The sequence below is a fragment of the Haliotis asinina genome, chromosome 13 (genome assembly GCF_037392515.1).
Source record: "Haliotis asinina isolate JCU_RB_2024 chromosome 13, JCU_Hal_asi_v2, whole genome shotgun sequence".
Classification (NCBI taxonomy): domain Eukaryota; kingdom Metazoa; phylum Mollusca; class Gastropoda; order Lepetellida; family Haliotidae; genus Haliotis; species Haliotis asinina.
In genome coordinates this window covers 25,397,629-25,423,987 of record NC_090292.1, presented here as the reverse complement: position 1 = coordinate 25,423,987, position 26,359 = coordinate 25,397,629, and the positions used below count along the sequence as shown (strand labels likewise).

General features: G+C 42.1%; 1 protein-coding gene across 1 annotated transcript in view; it reads left to right on the top strand.

Annotated features, from left to right (window-relative positions):
• LOC137260169 (thyrotropin-releasing hormone-degrading ectoenzyme-like) overlaps nt 1-21,144 on the top strand; it is a 30,581-nt gene extending 9,437 nt beyond the window's left edge. The window contains exons 7-17 of the mRNA XM_067797863.1: nt 159-337; nt 6,391-6,497; nt 7,598-7,743; nt 8,294-8,349; nt 11,423-11,570; nt 12,443-12,522; nt 12,834-12,935; nt 14,547-14,720; nt 15,368-15,496; nt 18,217-18,289; nt 20,977-21,144. Coding sequence (XP_067653964.1) covers nt 159-337; nt 6,391-6,497; nt 7,598-7,743; nt 8,294-8,349; nt 11,423-11,570; nt 12,443-12,522; nt 12,834-12,935; nt 14,547-14,720; nt 15,368-15,496; nt 18,217-18,289; nt 20,977-21,132 — 1,350 coding nt within the window. The 3' untranslated portion in view covers nt 21,133-21,144. The remainder of the gene's footprint in view (nt 1-158; nt 338-6,390; nt 6,498-7,597; nt 7,744-8,293; nt 8,350-11,422; nt 11,571-12,442; nt 12,523-12,833; nt 12,936-14,546; nt 14,721-15,367; nt 15,497-18,216; nt 18,290-20,976) is intronic.
• Nucleotides 21,145-26,359: the final 5,215 nt, after the last annotated feature.

Here is a 26,359-nt window from a genome sequence, read left to right as displayed (position 1 = left end):
TCTGATGTCAGTCATTGGATTGTCTGGTCCAGGCTCGTTTATTTCCAGACCATATAGCTGGAATAACGCTGAGTACGACGTTAAAGAACAAAGAAATAAACAAACAAAACAACAATTGTTTTAATTGATAGAATATTTAATCTGCCTCGATGCGGAAGGTGGCGAGTGAACAGAACGTGACAATGGACACCGAGAGTTTCCTGGATCCGTGGCTCACTCAGGAGCACTTCCCCTTGGTGACGGTGCAAAGGTCAAGGTCAGGGTCAGTGCATGTCAAACAGGAGTTGTTTAGGAAGGATATGTCAAGCCAGACAGACAGCGGATACGCACCGTATGGGTAAGAATAACTACAGTTAATAACTACTGCTCTAACGTACTCGACGGTACCAAAATAAGTTCGGTATAACTTTAGCTCGTTGTACTCATTTAAACTGTAATATACGGTAAGTGTCTTGCGCCAAACATAGTTCGTTACAACCGGTGTTCATTGTACTCATGTAAACTATGATATACGTCCAGGACCAGAAGTAATAATTGTGTACGTCAGTTCGTGATACCCGAGTTTGTTACAGCGGTATAAATTACGTGATTACTAGCTGTTCTAGGTGTGGATACACCTAGTATTGATGGATATTACTGTCAGTGGATACACGACAGAGAACGCTGTCAGCTATCTTGCGGAAATTTTTGACGAACTGGCGTATATAACGAGGTTTGTTTTCTTGGTCTGGACACATGAATTTTTACTCGAACTGCCTACAACGAACTGCGGTTATGACGAACCAAAATAAATCGTCCCTTTGGTTTCGTCATAACTGTATTTTATTTATATAATTATTTTAATCCAATCTTAAAGGTCACATATACTCTAATAGGGTACAAATGCAAAATCACTTGCTGACATCGTTATAAATGAAACCCCGTCATTAAAACTGCTCATTTCGATCTTTAATTACCTTAAATCGACCTTTTTGTCAACAGTGCACAATTCTCAGCCGCAAACGAAATTTCAACCAATCAGAGCGGCACGTCTCCGTGACGTAATGGTGCTTATAGAAATGAGGGTCTGTGCAGTATTCATCTACATTTCAGGGGTTAAACTATTTCGTTTACAGGTTTGTACAAACCTGAAATCGCAAAACCTGTTGAGAAAAATGAAAGCTATATGTTCTCACAATCTACTATCGTTTAGTTTTGTCTCCTGCTTTGCCTAGTTTTCGAGTTACAACCCTTGTTTTCATAGACGATTCTGTCAAAATCACTTGGTGTCGCTAGGTTGTAATCCGTGTTAGGTGGTATAAACCTACACGTTATTTGTCATCATTCACTTAATGCCCAGTTAATTAATTTATGACAGGTATAATTAGTGGTAACGCCACTTAGATTACCCGACAAAGGCCCCCATTTGGCATTTCTTTTATCTGGATCGATCAAAGGATTAACCGATAACACGCTGATTGATTAATTAGTTTTATGGGGATTTAAATGGGGGATTTGTCAAAAGGTAGTGTTTATGTATGTACATTTACTAATCTATGCTGAATACACTCTGAAATTCTTCAAAGGCGTTTAGAAGTTGGTGAGGTAATACAAGACGCTATTATGGATGACAACTTCTTTAATTCTTTTAACACGACGTTTCAAGGCTAATCCTTGCCCCTTCGTCAGGTGGATAATGAGCATAGGTAACATTGCAGAATATATATAGGTATACATGAAGCCAGAGAGGTAAGATGTATATACAAGCACATAAATGTAATTAGGTATGTACTTTCACAGAGGAGAGATGAAAAGGAGGAATGATTTAACAGTACATGGTTGTTTACACAGCTGATAGATTGAGAGTCTGTGAGTTCTTGTTGACACACCAGGCAGAGGGTAGGTACACGCCTTGATCTCTATTGATCTGAGGGTCTAATCTTCTGACGTTGGTTGCTTCCCAAAGCTTCCTCCTCCGCCAATCACTGATGTTGGAAGCCGGGATCTCGGTGTTTTCCCAGTTGATGGAGTGGTTTGGATAGTTGACGATAGTTGGATAGTGTTAAAAGAATTGAATAAGTTGTCATCCACAATAGTGTCTTGTATGAATACACTCTGTCGTGTCTGTGTCTATGTAAAACAACACCCTTCTTTCAAAGGATTAACCGCCAGTACGTTGATTGATTGCTCATTACTGGCTAACTAAATAACTTTTTAAAAAGAATGATGCACATTATGCAATTAGTTGCCAAGTGTGCTATCTTGGGTAACCAATGAAAATATGCAGCAATGTGAAAAACCTGAAACGATACATCACGTTTTCGTATATTAGACTGTTAGAAGACACATCACTTGGGATATCTGCAGATGAATTACATATCACTTGTTTTTGTGGATATTGATGGATACATTCCGCGAGGAAGGTAATAGCCAGACATCGCTCCTATAACTTTAATTTGAATATTTGCATTTTTTTTTTTGATAAGTTGTCGTAGCTTTCAACAGAATCATTGTTTTATTCGTTAAGTGTAATGATGCAGACGGCATTCACTAGGGCGTGCGTGCGAATTATGATTCATATAGGAAAACTATGAAATGTCTACATATTACATTCCTGTTATACATTCGCAGATCGCTTCTTTTTATTAAGTTTCAAAATGCATACAAGTATGATTATAAAGTAATTAGGATTATGAGACCGAGTATAAAGACGTATATTGACAAGTGTAAATTTAGCAAGTGAAGAAATTTATCGCGCAGTATTTTCACTTCGACCCCGACCTCGCTTAGGTTATGTTACAGGTTGTGTCATACGAACTCCTTTTGGTAATGATTCAAATACACATTTATGTAGTTTTGATTTTCTAACGTGATGAGAACAAACCATACATAATCTCATTAATTCAAATGGATTTGACTTCACGATTTTCAAAATTGACGGCGCCCTGTGTTGGGATGAATGCTATTTAAGTGTGTTTTCACCGACTTACAAAAGGACAATTACTTTCTACTGGTAGTAAAATATGTATTGTATTGATGGACAATAGGATTTTGCATGACATTGCTTATAACATAACAATTTCACTCTTGGAAGTGAGGTGAGGGTCAATATAACATTGCTTGCATTATAGATGTCACTTCGCCCCCCACCTTGCTTCCTTGGAAGAAGTCCTTATGTTAAAAGTTGTGTCATGCAAAATCCTTTTGGCCATGATTCAAATGCATATTTAACTACTATATAGAAGTAGTTTTGATTTTCTAATTTGATGAGAACAAATCATAATCTCAATAATTCTAACGGACTTTAGCCCGTGACTTCACGATTTTCAAAAATGGCGGCGCCCTGTCTGAGGATGAATGGGGACACCTGCAGTTTACGGGTCCCTGCCTTCGGCAGTCACCCGGAAGTAGAATGTATTCTATAGTAACGTGTACGCGCCTTCGGCGCGAGCTTACTGCCTTTGGCAGTAAGCGACGCGCCCAGCGCGTCATATATAAAAGAAAAGCACGCGAGAGCGGGCTGATCTCCGTTAGGAGGCATTTTAGACGAAATTAGAGGTCATTTTCGTGTTTACTGGCAAAAGTTTAGCTTAAAACTTCATCTGAAAGACGAGAGTTTTAAACACGAATTTTAGTAATCCTCCAAAACATTAATCCAATCGTTAGTAATCAAAGGGAAATCCTCATGACGTTCCTTTTCTCTGATTGGTCAAATGTGGACGCACGTGTCGAATGTTCCAAATAAGGTAGTGGGTTACTAGGAATGCCACAACTTGAATGAGATGGGATATGTGCATGCGACAGTAAATCATAGTAAGGAATTTGTGAATGCAGAGAATGGTGTGTGCACAAATAAAACTGAGAGTACGTGGAGAGTGGTGAAAGCGTCCCTGCCCAGGTATGGAACTGCTAAAGGATTGTTTGATAGTTCATCGTGAGGTAAAAATATTAACGTTGTTTTGATGATCCTTTTGTAACATTTCTTGCGTTTATCCGCCGTGCGTTTGACCCCCCCAAAAAACCATGCATACTTTAAAATGATTGAAATTGAAAATAAAGAAAATGGTTTTCAGGATTTGGATGAATTTAATGCAAGCGGAGGTTTGTTCTTGTAATGTAAGTGAAGCGTTTTGATATTAGACATCAAATAAACTTACCTCTTTTTGTTTATTAGGAATAAAAAAGAAATGCTAAGTAATATGTAAAAATAATGTAGGAGGGCACCTGCCCCCATAAACACCCCCCCCCCCCCCACCCCCCCATTCTGCAGAAATATGAGATTGCAAAAAAATCATACATTCGGTTAGCACTGGGAAATTGTATCGTGATCTTAAAAAATGAATAAACACTGCAATTGACAATACCATGACATAATACTGACCCTAAAATAATGTTGAGGAATGAAGGTCTTGAGCTGATTCTCGATTATAACCCATAGGTAATTTTAATAGGTCAAACAAGGCCATAAAACAGCGGCAGTTACTCGCCGGAGTAAACAAAAAATGGCGTCAGCGTTAGTGCTCGCTTCGATGTAAATATGGCTTCTGCGCATGTCTGTCACGTACACTTCCGGGGACCCGTAAAGTGCAGTTTACCCGATGAATGCTATTTAAGTTTGTTTTCACCGGCTAACAAAAGGACAATTACTTTCTACTGGTAGTAAAATATGTATTTTATTGATGGACATTAGGATTTTACATGACATTGCTTATAACATAACAATTTCACTCTTGGAATCGGTCAATATAAGGAGTCAATATAAGATTACTTACGACAATATTGTCACTTCGACCACAACCTCGTTTCCGAGGAAGAAAGCGTTATATCCATGCAAAATCCTTTTGGTCAGCAATGCGTAGTAAGCAGTCTTAATTTTATAAACTCGATGAAACTTAAGCTCCATTTTCTATCCTGGAAGCGTGGTAGGGGGCGAACCATCCGATTTAGTGTACAACACAGGCTTCCACAAAGCTCACTTCGCACACACTAACAACCAATTTACGGACAAACTATGGAGTCTGGTGGAAATCTGTGCATAGTGACACCATCACCCGACCCCAAGAAACAACTGACGGCAACACAACAATTCGGCATGTCTTTGGTGACGTCAAGAAATCAGTAAAATGACGAGCTTCCTGCACATTTTCTATACATTTAACTGGAAACCGTTCCTTCTATGACGTCACTGGAGGGCTCTGGCGACAGAGTTACGTAACCTGTCTGCGGTTTCGTTTGCGGGCGAGAGAGAAGCAGACGGCGTTTTAGCAACTTTTAAGCGCTTGGTATTAATTAAGTTTTTTGGGTTTTTTTGTTTGTTTGTTTTTTAAAATGGTGCTTCGTTTAAGACTAACCAAAAGTATTTCATATGCAGTGATAAAAAGAGTACCCAAAAATTGAGTTTAGTGGTCCTTTAAAGTGGATGATCATCCGGCAAGAACCCTCCTGAACTGAACATTATCGGCCGATAGTTGTGCTGCTGGTACGCCATGCAATACATTATTGTGCCTCACCCTAGGCAAGTGTGTTTGTTCAAGCTGTGTCTGTTCACACAGCAGTGAATGGGTACCCGGTAGAGTAAGACATATCATTATTAACCTCCTATAGCCTCACAGGTAGCGTGGGATAACCGGGGCGATAACGTCCGTTATGCAGTATGCGCATGGAGAATACGAGCCTGACTTTGAGTCCAGGGCCCCGTTTCACAAAACTCTCGTAAGCCTAGGGTCTCGTAACTTTTCCCGTAGCCTTTGCACCTCCTATGTTACAGTATGCCAGGTACAAATGTTACGAGAAAAGTTACGAGACCTTAGGCTTGCGAGAGTTTTGTGAAACGGGGCCCAGAGTTATATATTATTACTACTATTATTGCTATTACCATTTATTTATTTCTATACTTCATATTATTCGATAGTGATATAGCGCACATATCCACGCAGCTTGTACATACCCAAGGCCCTGGTATATTTTCCCATCGATCATTCGATGTGAATCTCAAGGGCACATGGTATTATCAATCTCAGTTCCTTTGGGATCATGCAACTCTTGCAGCCACTAGGCGCACGGAGTCACTACGGTTTTGTCATCCTTTCGACCTACCCATTCACAGGTGGGTGGATTGGGGCACATAGTCACGGTACTTTGTCGAAGATACAGCGCGCTGTTGTACCCGCAACTTGGTGCTGTGGCCACCGTCTGGTCACATACCAGCTGATTCGTGGATTCATTTAAGTGCACAGGGGGTTGTGCCACCACGGAAAGAGTCTGCACACAAAGTTGACTCCAAGGTTTTTCACACCCGGTCACATGTGAGATCGATTCCGGTACCTCAACCTCGCAGGATAACTAGTCCATAGCTGTTCATGGACCATACTCCATGAGACCAAATATACCGCCATTCAATGTCTGTTGTAGACACATGTGGGATATCCCAATGATGATTATGTCCAGCGTGAAGACAGTCTCGAGCACGACCTCCCAGTACAGCGATATCCTATGGCTGAGGAAGAGCCAGTCTGAAGGTCAGTGCATATCTTGACGGAGTGGCAAAAGTGAGTGAGTTAGGTTTACGCCGCTTTTTGCAATTCAAGCAATATCCCGGTGGGGGACACCAGAAATAGGCATCATATATTGTATCCATGAAAGGAATCGAACCGGGGTGTTCAGAGTGACGAGCAAACGCTTAAACCACTCGGCTACCCCACCGCCCCACAACTTGACGTATTGGCAAGGGTGAGTGAGTGAGTTGGTATAGTTTTACGCCGCTTTTAGCAATATTGCAGTAATATCACGGTAAGAGGCACCAGAAATGGGCTTCATACATTGTAGCCATGTGGGGAATCGAATCCGGGTCTTCGGCGTGACTAGTCGCAAGAAGACGGTATGTATTATGATTGCAAGCTATGACGATGGGGTTTTGTAGATGACTCACGTTGTAAGCAAAATGGAATGTGAGTCCTAAGAGTTTAATTCTACGCCACTTTGAGCAATATTCTAGCAATGTTGCAGTGGGGACAAATGAAGTGTGCTACACACTGTATCCATGTTGGGAATCGAACCCGGTCTTCTGAGTGCCAAACAAACGCTTTACTCTCTACACTATTCCACCGAGTAGTCCACTACTTTTCCTAAGAGTTTAATTCTACGCCGCTTTGAGCAATATTCTAGCAATGTTACAGCGGGGACAAATGAAGTGTGCTACACACTGTATCCATGTTGGGAATCGAACCCGGTCTTCTGAGTGCCAAACAAACGCCTTACCCTCTACACTACTCCACCGACCTACAGACACAATGGCGTTGTATAGGGGATATATGCATAATACCTTCAGTTTTAGTAGACCCGTAAGGATCCGGGTTAGAATTGATCTTGTCGTAAGTGACGACTAACGGGATCGGTGATCAGATTTGATGACATGGTTGACGCATGTCATCGTATCCCAATTGCGTAGAACGATGTTCATGCTGTTGATCACTGGATTGTCTGTTCCTGGTGTGGGTATTTGCAGACCACCGTGGTATAGCTGGAATATTGCTTAACCAAACCAGCCGGTAACCCCTTGTTTATGTAATATAGTTTATTATGATAATCAAAAATCGTATTTTGCAAATAACACGATCAGTGACTTTCCGCAACCTGTCAATTCCCGATGAGACGGATCCTAATGGCTGGATTCTCGTGAACCCCGACGTCATCGGCTACTACCGCGTCAACTACGACGACAGAAACTGGCAGGCACTCTTGGAACAGTTGAAGAGGGATCACACGGTAGGTTGGACTTAGCAGATGGGTGTATCTTAGAGTAGTATCTCTCCCTTCATCCCCAAAACTTGACTCCCCCTCCCCACTCCACATTCTAGCCATCCGTTACACATTTGGAGTTTCTGGGACACTATCTTCCCCCGAATCTTTGAAATGACGGACATTAGAGGGTCAATCCTCTGTAACACTATATTTCATCGTGTGCAAATATGCGATTCAGATGTTGATTCGATGGAGTGGGTGAATTCGTTTTAGGCCGCTTCAGGCAATATCGCAGCAATAACAGTGAGTGAGTGAATATGCTTTTACGCCGCTTTTAGCTATATTCTAGCGATATCACGGCGGGGGACATCGAAAATGGCGCAGCAATATGAAGGCAAGGACATCAGATATAGCCTGAAAAATTGCAGCCTTCCAGGAACTAGAACTCAAGCCTTTGGCCATTACACAACCCCCAAACCCCAGCAGAATATATATACATTATCAAGATACGCATGCGAGAGTCGATAAGATACTTACCCACTGAAATTGCATTTGTTTGATTTTTCAATTACAGGTGTTCTCTGCCCAAAGTCGGTCCCAAATAATCAACGATGCGTTCGCCCTCTATAAGTAAGTCGGTAAATGTTTTACCACCATCTGCGTCCGGTGAAGTGTTATAATATTTTTGGGTCCGCCCGGATCCACGTGGTCCGCAATAAGCTGTACAGAGTTGCAACAAGCAAGCATCCTATGATAATGAGTTTAAGTCCTGTTTCGCCAAGAATATGTTTCAAGGTGTTTAGCAAGAAGCCCCTTCTCTAGGGTTTGACCTGACTGACTTGTTTGTTTGTACGTGAGTAATTCTGGCTCACGATACATTTTAGTCAGGATCACATTGACATAAGTTATCAGTGTTCGAAATAACCGCCGGCCCGGAGGCAGAGGGCCGGTTGTTATTGTATCGGACCGGCAGTTTCAAATATGTGCAAGCCCTCATTGCCTTCAATAAATTATCCGTCAATTATTTTTTAACTAGGATCCTTCCCCATTCTTTCTCTATTAACGCTCGGGAATCATCCACGATCCATCATGTTACGACCACATCAGTTTCACTTCTGGTATTTCAGCGCTTTAGTGTAGGAACGTCACCAGTCTAACAAATAGAAACTCCTCTGTGTGCCATAGGCTTCGCTTAATTTTGTAAAACAGTGTGAAACTATACAATGTAGTCTGTTTTGTTTTTATTGGTTTGACTTTAACCAAATGGGCCTGCTGATTTCATTCAGGGCCTGTAGATTTTAATGCCTGCAGGAAGCAGCAGGCCCTGATGGCCGGCTGGTAAATTAAGGTAAACACCGTGCATAAGAATTGTGCGCTGAAGCTGATATACGATACGAATCCCGATATGTGGGTGTTGATACGATACATATCACGATATAAGGGTGGTGATACGATACATATCACGATATAAGGTGGCGCTACAATTTGAATCCCGATATAAGGGAGACGATACGATACACATCACGATATAAGGGTGGCGATACGATACATATCACGATATAAGGGTGGCGATACGATACGAATCCCAATATAAGGGTGGCGATACGATGGGAATCGCGATATAAGGGTGGTGATACGATACATATCACGATATAAGGGTGGTGATACGATACATATCACGATATAAGGGTGGTGATACGATACATATCACCATATAAGGATGACGATACGATGGGAATCTCGATATAAGGGTGACGATACGATACATATCACGATATATGGGTGACGATACGATACATATCACGATATAAGGGTGGCGATACGATACATATCACGATATCACGATATAAGGGTGGCAATGCGATATGAATCCCGATATAAGGGTGACGATACGATGGGAATCCCGATATAAGGGTGGTGATACGATACATATCACGATATAACGGTGGCGATACGATACATATCACGATATAAGGGTGGCGATACGATACATGTCAGGATATAAGGGTGGTGATACGATACATATCACGATATAAGGGTGATGATACGATACATATCACGATATAAGGGTGGCGATACGATACGAATCCCGATATAAGGGTGACGATACGATGGGAATCTCGATATAAGGGTGACGATACGATACATATCACGATATAAGGGTGGCGATACGATACATATCACGATATAAGGGTGGTGATACGATACATGTCAGGATATAAGGATGGTGATACGATACATATCACGATATAAGGGTGGCGATACGATACGAATCCCGATACTACAATCCTTAAATTTAACACCAACTATGAAACTTCTTTAGATCACAGCAAAACGATTTTAAAGAATTTCCTCAAATTCCGGCAACGTTTTGCGGTGCTCATTCGGAAACGAGATAATTAAGTACGTAAGCATACAACATACGCCATTGTTTGTTTAGAGATATCCTGTCGGTCCGTGATCAACGTGTCACTGGTAACAAGTTAATTAGGAGATAAACATCATGTGTTGGCCAATTTCCGGGTGTTATTGAGTATTTGAAGCACGGGAATGCATTTGGAACCGACGGCGTCAACACATGATGTTTATCGACGTTGTAAACAAAAAAGTAAACCAAAGGGGTTTTACTGTCTGCACTCGTTTACATCGAATACGGACACAGCAGTGAAGTGTCATCAGCTGGCCGTTTCAGCTGGTTCTCATGGTAGCATCTGGAGTTGCTCATTTATGACGTCATTCTAACTTTACGTCACAATATGATTTGAATGACGTCACCACTGTTGATGACACAACAAAACAATTGTTTACGTGTCAATACGCGGTGAATAGTCTTTCAGTTTCCGGGAATCTAATACCATTTAATCATGTTTTTCAACCAATCAGATTATAGAACACAGTAACTTTTGGTTTACAATTATGGTTAATTGTTTGAGTAAAGTTCAGTTTTTAAGTGTGCTGAAAATGTGTGTATTGATGCGTAGTTAAACATGTCACTTGATTGCTGAGTCCGTTAATCGTTACTTTGGATCTTTAGGTAGCACGTTTATGAGGATGACTTCTGATTGCGCGACTGAAGTTTTCAGTTGCAACAACCAGCTTTGACAGTTCGAGACAAAACGGTAAATTTGTACTTGCCTTTGAGGAACTTAAAATGAGTTCGACACAACCGGGAATTCGACACATCTAGTTCGACACATCAGGGTAAAAATAATGATAAATATAAGGAAATCGGCAGGGACCGAGATGTCAGTTCGACACATCCGAGAATTCGTCTCAACTGAGTTCGAGACAATGAGGTTCGACTGTATATTTAAATCACCAAACAAAATTAAGTCCATTTCCATGACAGATATCACGAATAGGCAAACTTCAAAGTGTCGTGGCCCATTGAACTATCTTGTCGGGATATACAACACTGTAAAACTACTGTTTTCGATTTACTGTGTCGCCGGCCCGATGAATCGTCACACCACTCATGCCAGCTAAATGGCAGAGATCTGTAGATACTCGAGTATGGACCAGACAATCCAGTGACAGGCAACATGAGCATCGATCTACGCACATAGGAAGGTTTTCCCACACATCTTAACCAGTCACACAATATAATAATTTACGGTTCTATCAGAGTCATAAAGGACAACACATGTAAAACATACAATAGCACTTAGAATTAGTTTGAACATTGTGAACAATCTGATTTCAGATCACGGACACTGGATGTAAAGATTGCTCTGGGTACACTAGTTTACCTGCAGGACGAGCTGGATTACCTCCCTTGGCTGACGGCGTTACGTGAGATCATGGAGCTTGATGATATACTGGATCAGACCCGATTGTATGACGCATTTGAGGTTAGCTGAACTTGTGTTAAGTGTCAAGTTAACAGTTTAACTTGATGTGTTACTGTACGTAACACATCTACATTTGACACGTTCATATAATGCGATTATCTCCTGCTCGGGGGCGGTGGGGTTGCCTAGCAGTCAGCAGCTTTACCGGTCATACTTAAGACCCGGGTTCGATTCCCCATATGGATAGAGTTTCAGACGCGCATTTCTGGCGTCCCTCGTCAAGATATTGTTTTACTGTTGCTAAAACGGCGTAACACCATATTCACTCACTCCTCCTACTGAATCCAGGATCCACTGGGTTCGAATCCCAGATTTACCCAAATAGGTTTGTCAGCGTGGTCGTGGGTGTCACAAAGTGATAAACATCTGAGATGAGCATTACTTCGGGTTTCCTTCCCACATTAAGCTGACACGCCGTAATATTACTGGAATACTGTCAAAAGATGCGTCACACCCACCCACCTCACTGACACATGTACTTCCTAGTCATTTCCTGAGTATTTCTCACTGCGGTTACCCGTTGGTTCTACCCGTAAATGAGTGTTGTTTTACACTGTTGTTAGGCAATACTCCAAAACTGCCCCAGTAGAAGAACACTTGGACTGATCTTTACCATACAGAGCCTCGGAAGGGCATAGAACCCGGTTCTTGGGTATGATTAGCGAACGCTTTATCTACCACCCCTTAATACAATAGAAACCTTAAAAAGTATTAAATGTTTCAGCGTTTTTTTCATTAAGCTCTGGTTTTGAAAAAAAATCCATTATAAGGCGCTGAAATTAGATGCGTTGAGTTACGTTCGTTAGTTTTGACGATATATTATTTAAATGAAATATTTCATAATCAAATTTACGAGCATTGTCTCTTTTCAGCATTACATGAAAGACCGATTGAATGCAGCCTTCCAGCATTGCGGGCTGTGGGCGAGTACAGACGACGTTCCAATGGATATGTAATGCTTTCCGTCAATGGGGATTCCTGGTTGGAGCGTAGGCGGTGGGGGTAGCTAGGCGGTTAAAGCGTTCGCTCGCAACGCCAGAGACCCGGGTTCGATTCCCTCATAGATACAATGCGTGAAACCAATTTCGGTGTCACCGCCATGATATTGCTGAGATATTGCTTAAAGCGGCGTGAAACCATATGCAATCATTTACGCTTGGTTGCAATTGTTTTTCAGCAACTTACTTCCTTTTCAATCAGTCAGATATACAATGTATATAATTTGGAAACAGACTCCGCGAAGTATTTCTGTTTCTCCTCCAGGCAACACAGGAAACAGATAGCAGAGTGGGCGTGTAGGTACAGGCTGCAGGCGTGTCTGGATGCCGCGTCTGTTGTGTTCACTGAATGGACCGAAGGGAAACGGTTTGTATACCAGTCTCAGTTCCACACAGACCGGTTTCCTGGGTATGCTGCGCCGCCGCTTCACTGTGGGAAGCGGCACCGCAACATACCAAGGAAACCAGTCTGACTTCCAAAACGAATCTACGTGTGTTCTAGTCCCTTGTGAAATATTCACCCTCGATAGCATCTACCGGATAGTAAGATCTAACAGTAATGAATTATACCTCACCTCTCCAAACATTCAAGGAGACTATGTTCATGTTTGTGAAGCAACGTATCTGCCAGAAAATTAGTTTTGTGAAGAAAATTTGCGTACGACTGACTAATTATTGCAATGCTTATCCCAAGCTGGTCGCAGTCCCATCACTTAATGCACCCCAACATGCCTTAATTGAAATACAGCAACTACATAACCGATTCTTAATATTTATGCATGTGACCTTTGTTCAGTTGGCACTTCTGCTGCTCATCTGAATGTAAGTCTCCACGAAGGATAACGTGAGTGACGGTACAGCTGCCAAATCGCTTCCAGATTTCGTCGTCATCACAGTTCGCAGATTTCGCTGGTATAACCTCGTTTTGATATCTGTCAAAGGTCACATGCATAAAAATTAAGAATGGTCTATGTTATTCTCAAAGTTCAGTCTAGTGTAAGTATGTGTTGACAGCTGCTCAATGAGAGTGTCAACTCGTTGGAAGGAATGTGTTCAGATTTTAAACAAATGTAGCTCAAACAATGTATGTGTGTGATAACAGAGAACATTTTCCGAGCGCTTCATTACCAGCAGTGTGTCAGTGCCACCGTCTGATTTGTTATCCACCGCAACAACGGAGTTGCGGGGGGATATAGCCAGTCAGATTTGTTTATTATGTACTTAGATGTAAAGAAGCTGACGTGGCTGTTTTCCATATTGTTGTCGTGTAACATGCACGTGCATTCAACGAAATCATTATTTCTATGATATTCCTTACACCAAGGTGGGGTAGCCCAGTGGTTAAAGCGTTCGCACATCACGCCGAAGACCAGGGTTCGATTCCCCACATGTGAACAATATGTGAAACCCATTTATGGTGCCTCCGTCTTCATGTTGCTTGAATATTATTTAGAGCGGCGTAAACCCAAACTCTCTTTCTTTCTCTCTCTCTCTCTCTCTCTCTCTCTCTCTCTAACACACACTCACTCACACACACACAGTACCGTAAAGGATAGCTGTGTTTTAGCGACATGTACATAATGTTTACTGCCTTTACCTGTCCCCGCTAGAGCTTTGAGGTTAGACGTACTGATATGGTACCCGTGAAGGTCCCGGGGTAGAATAGGCCTTCAGCAACCCATGCTGGCCATAAAAGGCGACTATGCTTGTCGTAAGAGGCGACTAACGGGATCGGGTGGTCAGACTCGCTGACTTGGTAGACACATGTCGGTTCGCAATTGCACAGGTCGAAGTTCATGCTGTTAATCACTGGAGTTTCTGGTCCAGACTCGATTATTTACAGATAACGGCCATATAGCTGGAATATTGCTAAGTGCGGCGTGAAACTAAACTCACTCACTCATGCTGATATGGCTACGTGTATCCAAAGGAAACGCATTTGAATACATTTTAATTAGGATACTGTCTTATTTCCTAGCACTCTGTCGGCGGACGTCAGGTCGACGATGTACTGTTACGGCGTCATGAACGGTGGTCAAAACGCCTGGGACGTCGTGTACAACGCTTCCCTCAACACGTCACTGCCCTCCCGCCACAAGAAGTCGTTAGATCGGGCACTGGGGTGTGCAAGTGATCCTTCGATGATTGAACGGTATGCCTTGTGTTACATACACCCTTAAGAAATTTTGGCTGTTTGTTTTCACCGCACTCAGCAATATTCCAGCTATATGGCGGCGGTCAGTAAATAATCGCGTCTGGACCAGACATTCCAGTGATCAGCAGCATGACCATCGATCTACGCAACTGGGATACTATGGCGTGTGTCAACCAAGTCATCCCGACTATCCGGTTCCGTCAGTGGGTTACTAAAGATTGATTCTAGTCCGGATCTTCACGGCTCTCCTTACAAAGGGATTTTATCAGTTTTGATATGTTCTTGACACCATGGACTTGATTTTGGAAGCTCCTTAGCGCTAAGATAGTGGTAAGTTAATGTTAATGTATGGCACTTACGACTATCTCAGCGCTAAGAGAACTTCGAAAATCTGCATTTTCTGTCCTTAGTCTGTATTGTGTGTCACTGATGTGCTGACAATACGACATGCTCCCTTAATGTAGAAGCGGTGGGCTGGCGTGGTGGTTCAAGCGTTCGCTCGTCACGCCGAACAACTGGTTCTGATCCCCATGTGGGAACAACGCATGAAGCACATCTCTGGTGTCTCTTGCCATGATATTGCTGGAATGTAGCTAAAGGCGGAGTAAAACTGTACGTACCTCACAGAAATGTTGGTGTTCCAGGTTGCTGGAGCGATTTCTCCCTCCCGGGACGCCCGATCTGGGCCAGAGAGACGCCATCTTGTATACCCTGACCAGATCTCACCGAGCCAGGGACGCCGTGTGGACGTACATCCAGGAACATCCTGACACGTCAGTCGTCTGACATTACCATGTGTAGTCCTGTCATCAGTTGGGCAGATATGTCGCACAGTCGCCTCACAGGCAGACTAACAGTCGTTGTGAAGAGTTATGTCCCTTACTAGAGCCATTTGCTGCACAGTCGTTTTGCAGAGTTATGCCCCTTAGCAAAACCCTGCAGTTCGGGAATCAGTTGGACAGATATGTTCACAGTCCCCTTACAGGCAGACTAACAGTCGTTGTGGAGAGTTATGTTCCCTAGTAGAGATATTTGCTACACAGCCGTTATGCAGTTATCTCCTTTAATAGAGCCAGTCGCTGCAGTCTTTATTCAGTTATCTCCTCTAGTAGAGCCGTTCGCTGCAGTCGTTATGCAGAGTTATGTCCCTTAGAAGAGTCGTTCGCTGCAGTCGTTGTGCAGAGTTATGTCTTTCAGGAGAGTTCTTATGCAGAGTTGTTTGCCGTTGTAGAACCATTTGCTGCAGCCGTTGTGCAGAGTTATCGTTCTTAGTAAAGTATTCTCTGCATAGTCGCCAAGTTGAGTTATGTCCCTTTGACGCGTATTCACTGCACATTCGTTATGCAGAGTTATGTCCCCTAGTAAAGCCGTTCGTTGCAGTCGTTCTGCAGAGTTATGTCCCTTAGTAGAGCCGTTCGCTGCAGTCGTTATGCAGAGTTATGTCTTTCAGGAGAGCCATTCGCCGCAGTCCTTATGCAGAGTTGTTTCCCGTTGTAAAACCCTTTGCTGTAGCCGTTGTGCAGAGTTATCGTTCTTAGTAAAGTATTCACTGCACATTCGTTATGCAGAGTTATGCCCCTTAGTAAAGCCATTAGTTGGGCCGTTTTTGTTGGGATGCACTGACATGTGTCAGCCAAGTCAGTATAACTGAACACCCGATCCCGGTAGTCGCCTCTTATGACAAGAATGGGTTGCGAAAAACATTACAACCCGTATGTTCAGAGGTCAAAACAGAAAGTCCACTGAAGCTGAATGTCAAGCTGAAGTCAGATATGATACATTTCTTGCAATCTTGCAATTAGCTGGCGCAACAACCAAATGCAGAGAGTTGCTATTCATCTATGCTGCTATGAACAAATGCAGAAATTCTGCTGCAGCTTTGGCGATGTTGGTAGTGGTTCCGAGGGATCGATGAGAGGAGTTTCAATATACATGTAAACTGAGAGAAACCTGTTCAAAATCTACAGGAATTAGCCCAGACTCTTCATGAGGAATGGCAGAGGATTCCAGTAATACGCATTCTGCGTTTGATTTGCAGCATGAGGCGGGTTTCGGCATCCGTGGGAGGGGAGGATACTCCAAATACTGATGTCACCATCACTGTTAGCTTAAGATTGAACAGTGAACGTTTTTTTGGTTTTTTTTGAGAAGTGTGTGTACGTTGAAGCAGAGACATTGTCTGTGTGACCATAGTTTTGGACATGATTATTGATACCGTTTTTAGTGCCCCCATATGACCGTCAATAAATTACAGCCAAAAGTAGCAGCAGTGTTGGAAGTTGATGGATTGACACTTTAGATGGTCCAGTTAACGAAATTATAACCATGTGTTTGGTTTCCATATCATGAATGGCCAGTGTGTTGTGTTAAACACAGTCTTATAGCATGAAAATGGATGGTGCTTAATTAATGTTCGTGTGTATATTAGTGAACACCTCTTTATTGTGTTACTTTAGTTCAAAGCTGGTGATGAAAATATTGAAAGAACTAGTAAATTTTCCTGTGGTCCTTTTTTTTTCTCTGTTAGTGTATCATCCCAAACATATCGCCGCATTAGAGGAGACAGATCCATGAAACTCTAATCAGAAAGGTGAACCGTCCGCCATGATGCAATATTCCAGCGAAGACATTGTTTACATCAGGAAAGTCGTGCTGCTATGGGCTATAGACAGTTTAATATACTTGGTGGGTATCCTGATGCTTTCAGCCGATTCCTGTCGGTCCTGCAGGAAATGGCTCTCCATTGTAGCCGCGGTTGCCTAAGGAACAAAAACTGCGCAACTAACTGCGCCAAACAAGTATCCACAATCTTGCAGCCTTGCGGGTTTTCATAAGTGCTCGTATTATTCTGGCAAACCGGATGGCGACTCATACCCCTCCCGCAGTCATGTCCACGACTGGGCCTTGTCTAAGCGAAAACGGGCACGGAGTTGAAAATAGTCTGGGATTATTTCCAAGGAAAGATAACCCTGAATTTCCAAATATTAATTCATAATTCAAGACGAACGTCACTTTATTTAAGTTTTCTTATGTCGCAAATATCAATAACAAAGTAATTATGATAAAGATATATAATTACGCGCGATTTGATTGGTTGGCCACGATTCTTGGCAATAATGGCGTACTATACAGGTACGAGTCTTCTCGTAGGTCACGGATGGAAGCGAGTTGTTACGAATGTAGGTCACGGAAAGAGGCGAGTAGTTACGAATGGCCTCGCGGGGTCAGTCGGGTCTTGTGAGATAGCCCTATGTTAGTTGGAGTCTCGAAATGGGCTGCCTTTTAGCTTCTGACAATTTACGTGTTATCACAGTCATGGTTCCGAATATTCAGTCCAAACGGAAACTATACAGCAAGATGCAAAGTGTCAATAAATGTATCAGAATATGCTCTTTTTCTTTAATTCATTGAATTACGGCTCCATGAATTAGGGACCGTTCATAATTTATCACAAAATAACATGATAGTTATGGTGGGCTAATTTCCTTTACAGGCATGAGTACAATTTGCGGCCCATTCTTGCTGGAGCTGAATATCTGCATAAATCAGAAGTGTTCATACAACAGGTTAGTATACTACCCCTGCTGCTGCTGCCTCTACTACTACTACTACTACTACTGCTGCTGCTGCTGCTTCTGCTACTCTACTACTACTACTACTACCACCACCACCGCCACCTCTACTACTACTGCTACTGCTGCTGCTACTGCTACTAATACTGCTACTGCTACTGCTACTGCTACAACTACAACTACAACTACAACTACAACTACAACTACAACTACAACTACCACTACCACTACCACTACTTCTTCTTACCCGTGAAGGTCCCGGGGTAGAATAGGCCTTCAGCAACCCATGCTTGCCACAAAAGGTGACTGTCCTTGTCGTAAAAGGCGACTAACGGGATCGGGTGGTCAGGCTTGCTGACATGGTTGGCACATGTCATTGGTTCCCAATTGCGCAGATCGATGCTCATGTTGTTGATCACTGGATTGTCTGGTCCAGACTCGATTATTTACAGACCGCCGTCATACAGCTGTAATATTGCTGCTGCTGCTGCTACTACTACTACTGCTACTACTGGCTGCTCACTTCTATGCTCATGACTGGATTGACTGGTTCAGACTCAAATATTTACAGAGTACGGCCATACAGCCGGAATATTGCTGAATGCAGCTTTAAACAACAGACAGGCATGCAAATATTTTTACAAATCTGTTTACACATCATTTCAACAAGCACGACCATCCGATCCCGTTAGTCGCCATTTACAACAATCATGGGTTGCAGAGGAACATGTCTAACCCGGATGTTCACGGGTCCAAATATTGGAACAAACAAACCCTGAAGAAACAAACAAGATAACGACACATTGTAAGGCGTGTGCTTCTCGCGAGGGTAATACAGTCTGCTGCAAAAGTATATACATCAGACCCTATTCCAGAGCTCCAGATAATTTTTCAAGCCATTGGGTATTTACTCCCATATCTGTTTATGTATGAGTAATTGCATCTTGTGAGGAGTAACTAGCATCTTGTATAACCCCACTATAACATCAGTTGAGTACTTTTACATAGATTTTCTTATCCTTACTGGGTACTTAACTCTTCTAAAAATGTAAATATAAATACATCTCAATGGACTAATTTATTTTAGTAATTGCCATATTGCCAAACATTTCACAGCCATTTCTAAATACTCAACGTGGAAGTCATGTGACTATTAGAGTAAACTCCGGGCAGTGACTTCGGCTATAATAGTGTATGTAAGCATCGCTTACCACCAGCTAATGCTGTTTCAGAGTTTGTGCGCCACGACGAATCATACATAAGCCAGTTGAGTCATTTGAGTAAAGTACGCAAGGTATTATGAACCTATTGGGTTTGAAGCGATTCTTACGCGTTTTCTGTACTCCAGATTTGTATTTAATGGTTTTAATGTGACTTTTATTGAGTAAAGTACGCAAATACGCGCCTTATCTCGATCTCTGGTATTGCCCGATGGAGGAGTGTTTACCAGTCTAAGTAAACTTATCCTCAGTACTTTTCGTTACACTCCACTACTGAGTCTAACAAAACCTTATGGGAGGTCGCGTCAGGTAACCTTTGAGACTGACCAATCGGAACACAGCTTACCAAATCGCGAAAGTGGACATTCGCACATAGCTTTTGAACTTTTTATCTAAAAAAGGTTCATACCCGAACAATTCCGAATGCTATTTAGCGTACGCTCGCTTCCGGGTGATGCACACGTCGTACGTACAACCATGACCACGGTGAGTAAACAGTCGCTGAAAATAGTGTTTCTGGCAATATTTAAGGACGTCATCTTGCGGGAACATTAGCTAATGGTAACCATGTCAACAGAAACCCCAAACCCTATATACTGCAGGTCAAATAGTTGTGTTATATATGGAATTTTGTTTGTGGAGAGATCTGTGTCAGTGACCTGAATATTTTGAAAGTCCCTCCGATCCCAGAATAGTAGCCGTTGTCTGATTGGTTAAATCTATTTATCCGTCTCGCGTTTGATTGGACGGTCATTGGTCGTTCAAAGGTTACGTGACGCGACCTTCTACTAGGCGGTGGAGTGTAACGAAATACACTGAGACTAAGTTAACTTAAAACGTGCACAATATTATTTATTAGCGGTACAGCCTCTCGGTGATGAGTTTAGCGGTCACCGTAGCAGCAGGTAATATTTTTTCCAGTTGTCACCCTCTACTGCTTGACAAGTTTTAGATGAGCCACGACCTTACAAAATTACACCAATTTGCATACATTTGTATATGGGAACGCCTTACAGAACATTCCATTTGAAACAAGAGAGAAACAGGTTGTCGTCTAAATAATGAAAAGTTCAATTTCCTCGTGCGAATCGTGTTTTGATTGTTATATCATACTACTGGACACGTGTTCAACAGAAGAGGCATTGAGTTCCCCCCACGGTCAGCGTGTATCGCATGTGTTTAATCCTCGATCTACCTCATGTACCTGTAGCAACCAAGTGTATTCGTCTACATTCCTTGCCCGCCTACTTGTCACAAACGAGTTTACTGCGCAGGATCATCTAATACGTGTCAAGCTTTAGAACGGGATACACAGAAACGTGTTAAAGCGGCACTGACTAATGAAACTAAGCTATTTCACGTGCACGTAAGGTATATGTTTTTTGGACATTGTACCTGAATCTGATCGAGAACCTCCAAGCATACTGGTAACTGGATGATTACTTGTGTTTCCATTTCCAGTTGTCAGGAATGTTTCGGAACGCCACTGATGGCGATGCAGCACTACGTGATACAGCTGTGAGGTCAATAAGAAGCAAGATGGCTGCCTTCAGGGAGCTTGAGTCTGATCTTGAGGTCTGGCTGACAGAGGCAGGATACGCCTCACACATTTCATAGTATTATGTTTGATTCCCGCCTCATTAAATTATGTATTTACCACGCTTGCTAAAGTACTTCTGCAGATTTGATTTTGTTTGCATGCGTTGCATTGTTCATGTGCAGCTAGTGAGTGAGTTTAGTTTTACGCCTCTTTTAGCCATATTCCAGTAATATGATGGTGTGGGGCACCAGAAATTGGGTGCACATATTTTACCGGGAATCGAACCGGAATTTTCATTGTGAAGAACGAACGCTTTAACCTAGTGTACCCTACTTCCTTTCATTTGGCATTGACTAGTTTTATTTTTATGAAAAAGCAAAGCTGTTAGTTTTTGTGAATAAATAAAATATGATATTAAAACACTGCTTCTTTTTGTAATTCGAAGGTCGTTGAACGAATGTTGTGCAGGGTCGCTGAACGAATGTTGTACAGGGTCGCTGAACGAATGTTGTGCAGAGTCGCTGAACGAATCTTGTCCAGGGTCGTTGAACGAATGTTGTCCAGGGTCGCTGAACGAATGTTGTGCAGGGTCGTTGAACGAATGTTGTGCAGGGTCGTTGAACGAATCTTGTCCAGAGTCGTTGAACGAATGTTGTACAGGGTCGTTGAACGAATGTTGTGCAGGGTCGTTGAACGAATGATGTACAGGGTCGCTGAACGAATGTTGTGCAGGGTCGTTGAACGAATGTTGTGCAGGGTCGTTGAACGAATGTTGTACAGGGTCGCTGAACGACGTGAATGAGATTCACACTCCGGCGCAGCGATGACTTAGCATTACATCACTGCCACAGGCCAATTTGGATGTCACGTGACCAGACTTTTCTTTTCTTTTTTTTTTTTGAAAACAAATGCGCACATTCATTAATATGCTGAGACTGACATCTACGAGGTTTTCATAATGTTTTACACTTTTACGTAAATGTTTTTCTACAACCTTCTTCAGTAAGGTTTGACAATACATATTTATATTTCAAACCGGCTGCATCGTTTGCTATCCATTAGGCTTCGATGAGAGCACGTGCAGCCGTACAACCCACGTAAACAAAGAGTCGCTACGCAAATCGAAATAGTGTTAAAAGTTTTAGGATAATTTCTTAGTGAAACTGAACCATTTTTACAAAGGTGTTTAATTAGATGTGTAGATTCATCACAAAAACAGTTATGACATTTGTACATTATATTGACTGAACTGTGTAAGATGTGACGATTTCTGGCCTGTGGTTCGCCGCATGGAACTCTGGGTAGGAAAATGGTCCAGATTACAGTGTAATATAATATTGTGAAGCGTTTCAAGTCAAGGTGTCATCTCAAATTTGTATAGTTTTTTGAAAAATCTGTAATCCTCGCAATGACACGAGGGCCTATGAGTTAACTGGGTGCAATTGAAATTTACACAGATCAGTAGGTTTGGGATAATGTTCAAGGTACTAAGTGAGTGAGTGAGTTTAGTTTTACGCCGCAATCAGCAATATTCCAGCTATATGGCGGCGGTCTGTAAATAATCGAATCTGGACCAGACAATCCAGTGATCAACACTATGAACATCGATCTGCGCAGTTGGGAACCGATGACATGTGTCAACCACGTCAGCGAGCCTGACCACCCGATCCCGTTAGTCGCCTCTTACGACAAGCATAGTCGCCTTTAATGGCAAGCATGGGTTGCTGATCGCCGGGACCTTCACGGGTCTGTTATTGATATCAAAATTGTGTAATCGACAATACCGATTTCTGGCGTATTTGCTCAAAGTTACGTCTCAGATATTTATCGATTATCGGTCAATATTTGGTTAACGATTATCGATCTCTGTAAAGCATTTGTTCAACGAGACCCGTGAAGGTCCCGAGGTAGAATATATATATTCTATCCATTTCATTGGTCCGCTGAACTATTTTTTCCAGAACAAATTCATTACATTAGCGCGAAATTTAATAATCGTTTTTTGTTTTTTGTTTTTGTTGTTGTTGTTGTTGTTGTAACCTGATCAGGTGTCAAATTCATAGCTCATCCAAATCTTTTCGCTCTCAAACCATGCTGTCTTGTTTACCGATTCTATAAATACTTCGCTTCAGCGATCAAGCGAGAGGCTGCGAGTGCGGGATAACGTTCACCCCAGAGGTGTTTTGGTTTGATTTTCGAGTTTGAGGACGTGTTAAAGTTAATAAAATGGGTGTTATGTCGTGGAAATCAGGCAGGATGTGTGGGGACATGTATAATTGAGAGGTACGTGTGCATGGTTTTGAATGTCACCGAATTCTTAGCGTACATTTCAGCTTGAAATCGATGTCGATGTCTGCACGACAATCCAATATGGCAGCTGCTGCGCCTTTACTCTGTTAATATATATGCCGTGAGTGTATATCTATGGTCTATGTTTAACCTACAGTGCGATATCGGCTTCCTGTGTGTGAAGGATGGCTGAGTAATGGTGTTTCTGTGCTGTCGATGAATCGTTGTTGTAGGATGATAAATAAATTTCATTTTCATTTGAATTCATACTGTTTTGTTCTTTGTTTTGGAGTGGCAACCGTATGCAGTAGTCTTGTACGACTGTTTTGTACAGCGGTGTCGGGTATTACCGAACAAGCGGCCGTCACTGAACAAAATTCCGTCCCCGCCTATATAGATATTGTGAGGTTCGTTTTGTGTAGTTATTTGTGTTACGACTGATGAAACATCGGGGGAATTACTAACTTAGGCGTGATGTGATGTTAGCAGTTGTGTAATACCCGGCACCGCTCTATGTGGAATCTAGAGTTAATTCAGTGGCACTCAATGTGTGCCGAAAGATGTACCCGTATTCTCTTGTTGAAGAATTTCATTTGTACCGCTTGATTCCAGTAGGTCGTCATCGAACTATTCCGGTTTTAGATCAAATTCCTCTTCTCCGAATATCTCGTAGAAGGTACCAAGGTGAAAATCGCCTATGTCTAATTCAAACGACATGTTTGTTTGCAAACAAAAAGGTCAGCGAGTGCTATGTATTCATACGCAGGTGAAGCGGTCGACGTGTAATTAGCGGTCCTTTGATTTAGGTCTAAGGACGGTCACGTGCAGCAGTCAACCAATCAGAATCGAGTATCTCACAATGTCATGCTAGAATTTTGAATGAAGTTTGTTGCTCCAAAATTTATAATTTCAATTTGATTACAATGCTGGTTAAATAGAATTTGCATCACAGTCTATACTGAATTCGGTTGTATCACGATTGTATTCGATTTGGGTTGCATCTCAATTTCAATGCAGTTTCGTTGCACCTCAGTTTTACTTGATTTTGACTACCTCCCAGTTTTATGTTATATGGGCTGCATCGAAATTATAATGTATTTTGGTTGCAACACAGTTTTAACCTCAAAACCTGTCGAAACCAGTACCAAGCAGTAATAACTGCTAACGGCTCTGACTAAACCTTGGAATAACTTTGTTGTTTTGCAGTCACATCTTAGATTATTTTACATCAGTTGTGTTTGATCTGGCCGATTTCTGGTGTCCCCAGCTGTGATATTTCTTGAATGTTGCTAAAAGCGTCGTGAGACTATTCTCACTCACTCATGACTGATTGTTCAGGATGGTGAAAAAACAGTTGTAGGAAAAGACTTTAACAATCAACTCTTTCTTGGAATGTTTAATTCTATCAGGAACACAGGCGTGGAATATTTCAACATTATCAACACGTTTTCAAACCAGAGAATAAACAATGTATCTTAGATAAGGGCTGCAATGTATATTGGCAACAAAACAAGAAGTGTAAACTGATTTGTGTTTCTGTGAGTGAGTGAGATTAGTTTTGCCAACATTCCATCAATGTCACGGCAGGGAGCAGCAGAAATGGGCTCCATGCATGGTACACATGTATGGAATGGAATCCGAGTCGTCGGCATGACGAGCGAACGCTTTAACCTCTTGCCTACCCAACTGCCCCTTGCGGAATTATGCAACAGTTCAGGTTTATCATTCAATATATCATATTTATATCATTATTCATCTTTGAAGATATTTTGATGCGGTATTTAAGACGAAAAAATAAATGCTTAATATGAGCGAGTGAGTGACTTTTGAGTAACACCGGTTTTAAATTCCAACATATCACCCAAGTAGAATTGGACGATAGGCAGAACCGGAAGTTGGGTAGAACCGGAAGTGATGTAATCCCTGACGTGTAACATTGTTGTGAAACGCCCACAAGCATGGGTATGGTGTTGACGAAAATCTTTGTCAGTTGCTTAACGACTGAGCAATAGTCCAGCTATATTGCCGCGGTCTCTAAACAATCCAGTCTGGACCAGACGATCTAGTGATCAAGATCTACGCAGCTGGGATTCGATGATGGGGGATGTGCGTCAACGCAGCTAGGGAACCTTGCCATTTCTCACCACAAGCACAGGTTCCTGAAGACCAGTTCTAACCTCGACAATCACGGGTCATTGACATAGCTGAAAAAATTGAAGAGAACTTGCATATGCATCCATGATCACAAATTGATAGCATGTCCAACCCGTGGAATTCTGGATTCGAACGGATCTCCAGTAATCCATGTATTCCTATTCCTATTCTGGGTTAGAACTGTCTTCAGCAATCCATGCTTGTCACGCTCCGACTGCGAAGGTTCCATACTTCGCTGGAATGCTCAAGAATCAGTGACTGTGTATATAAAGGCTGGTTGTTGTGTTGACGGGACACACACGAACTTACCCTCGGAGTTACACTGGAGTTGTGTCATTATTGGGCCTATCTACATCTGTCCGCCTCTTCAACTGATCGACCTACATCCAAGACTGACCGGTCGCCATGTAACATTCAGTATGACTGTTTCTCACTCTAAAACATTATATTTGTGACCCATTCCTTTAGATTTGATTCAGCTGCATAGTACTAGAAACCTTTATTGTGAATCATTGTATCTTGCTCTTTGGTCATTACATATTATTGAATATTTTAGACTTGTATATTTTGTTGGTTCATGGGGGATTTCTTACACCTTTTGTCGTGGCAGATTATTCACTGTAACACATTGGATTGCTTAGATGGTCATAGTTTAACCATCTTCACATACGTCTGAATGAGCAAGTTCCCGTTTAACCTGATTTTAACAATATTCAAGAAATATTAGGGTGGTGAGCACAAGAAATGGGCTTCACACATTGTTCCCATTTGGTGAATCAAACTGGGGTTCTAAGTGTTACGAGCAAGCACTCTAACGACTAGGCCACACACATTTCCACTACAAGAACAACAGATACAAAC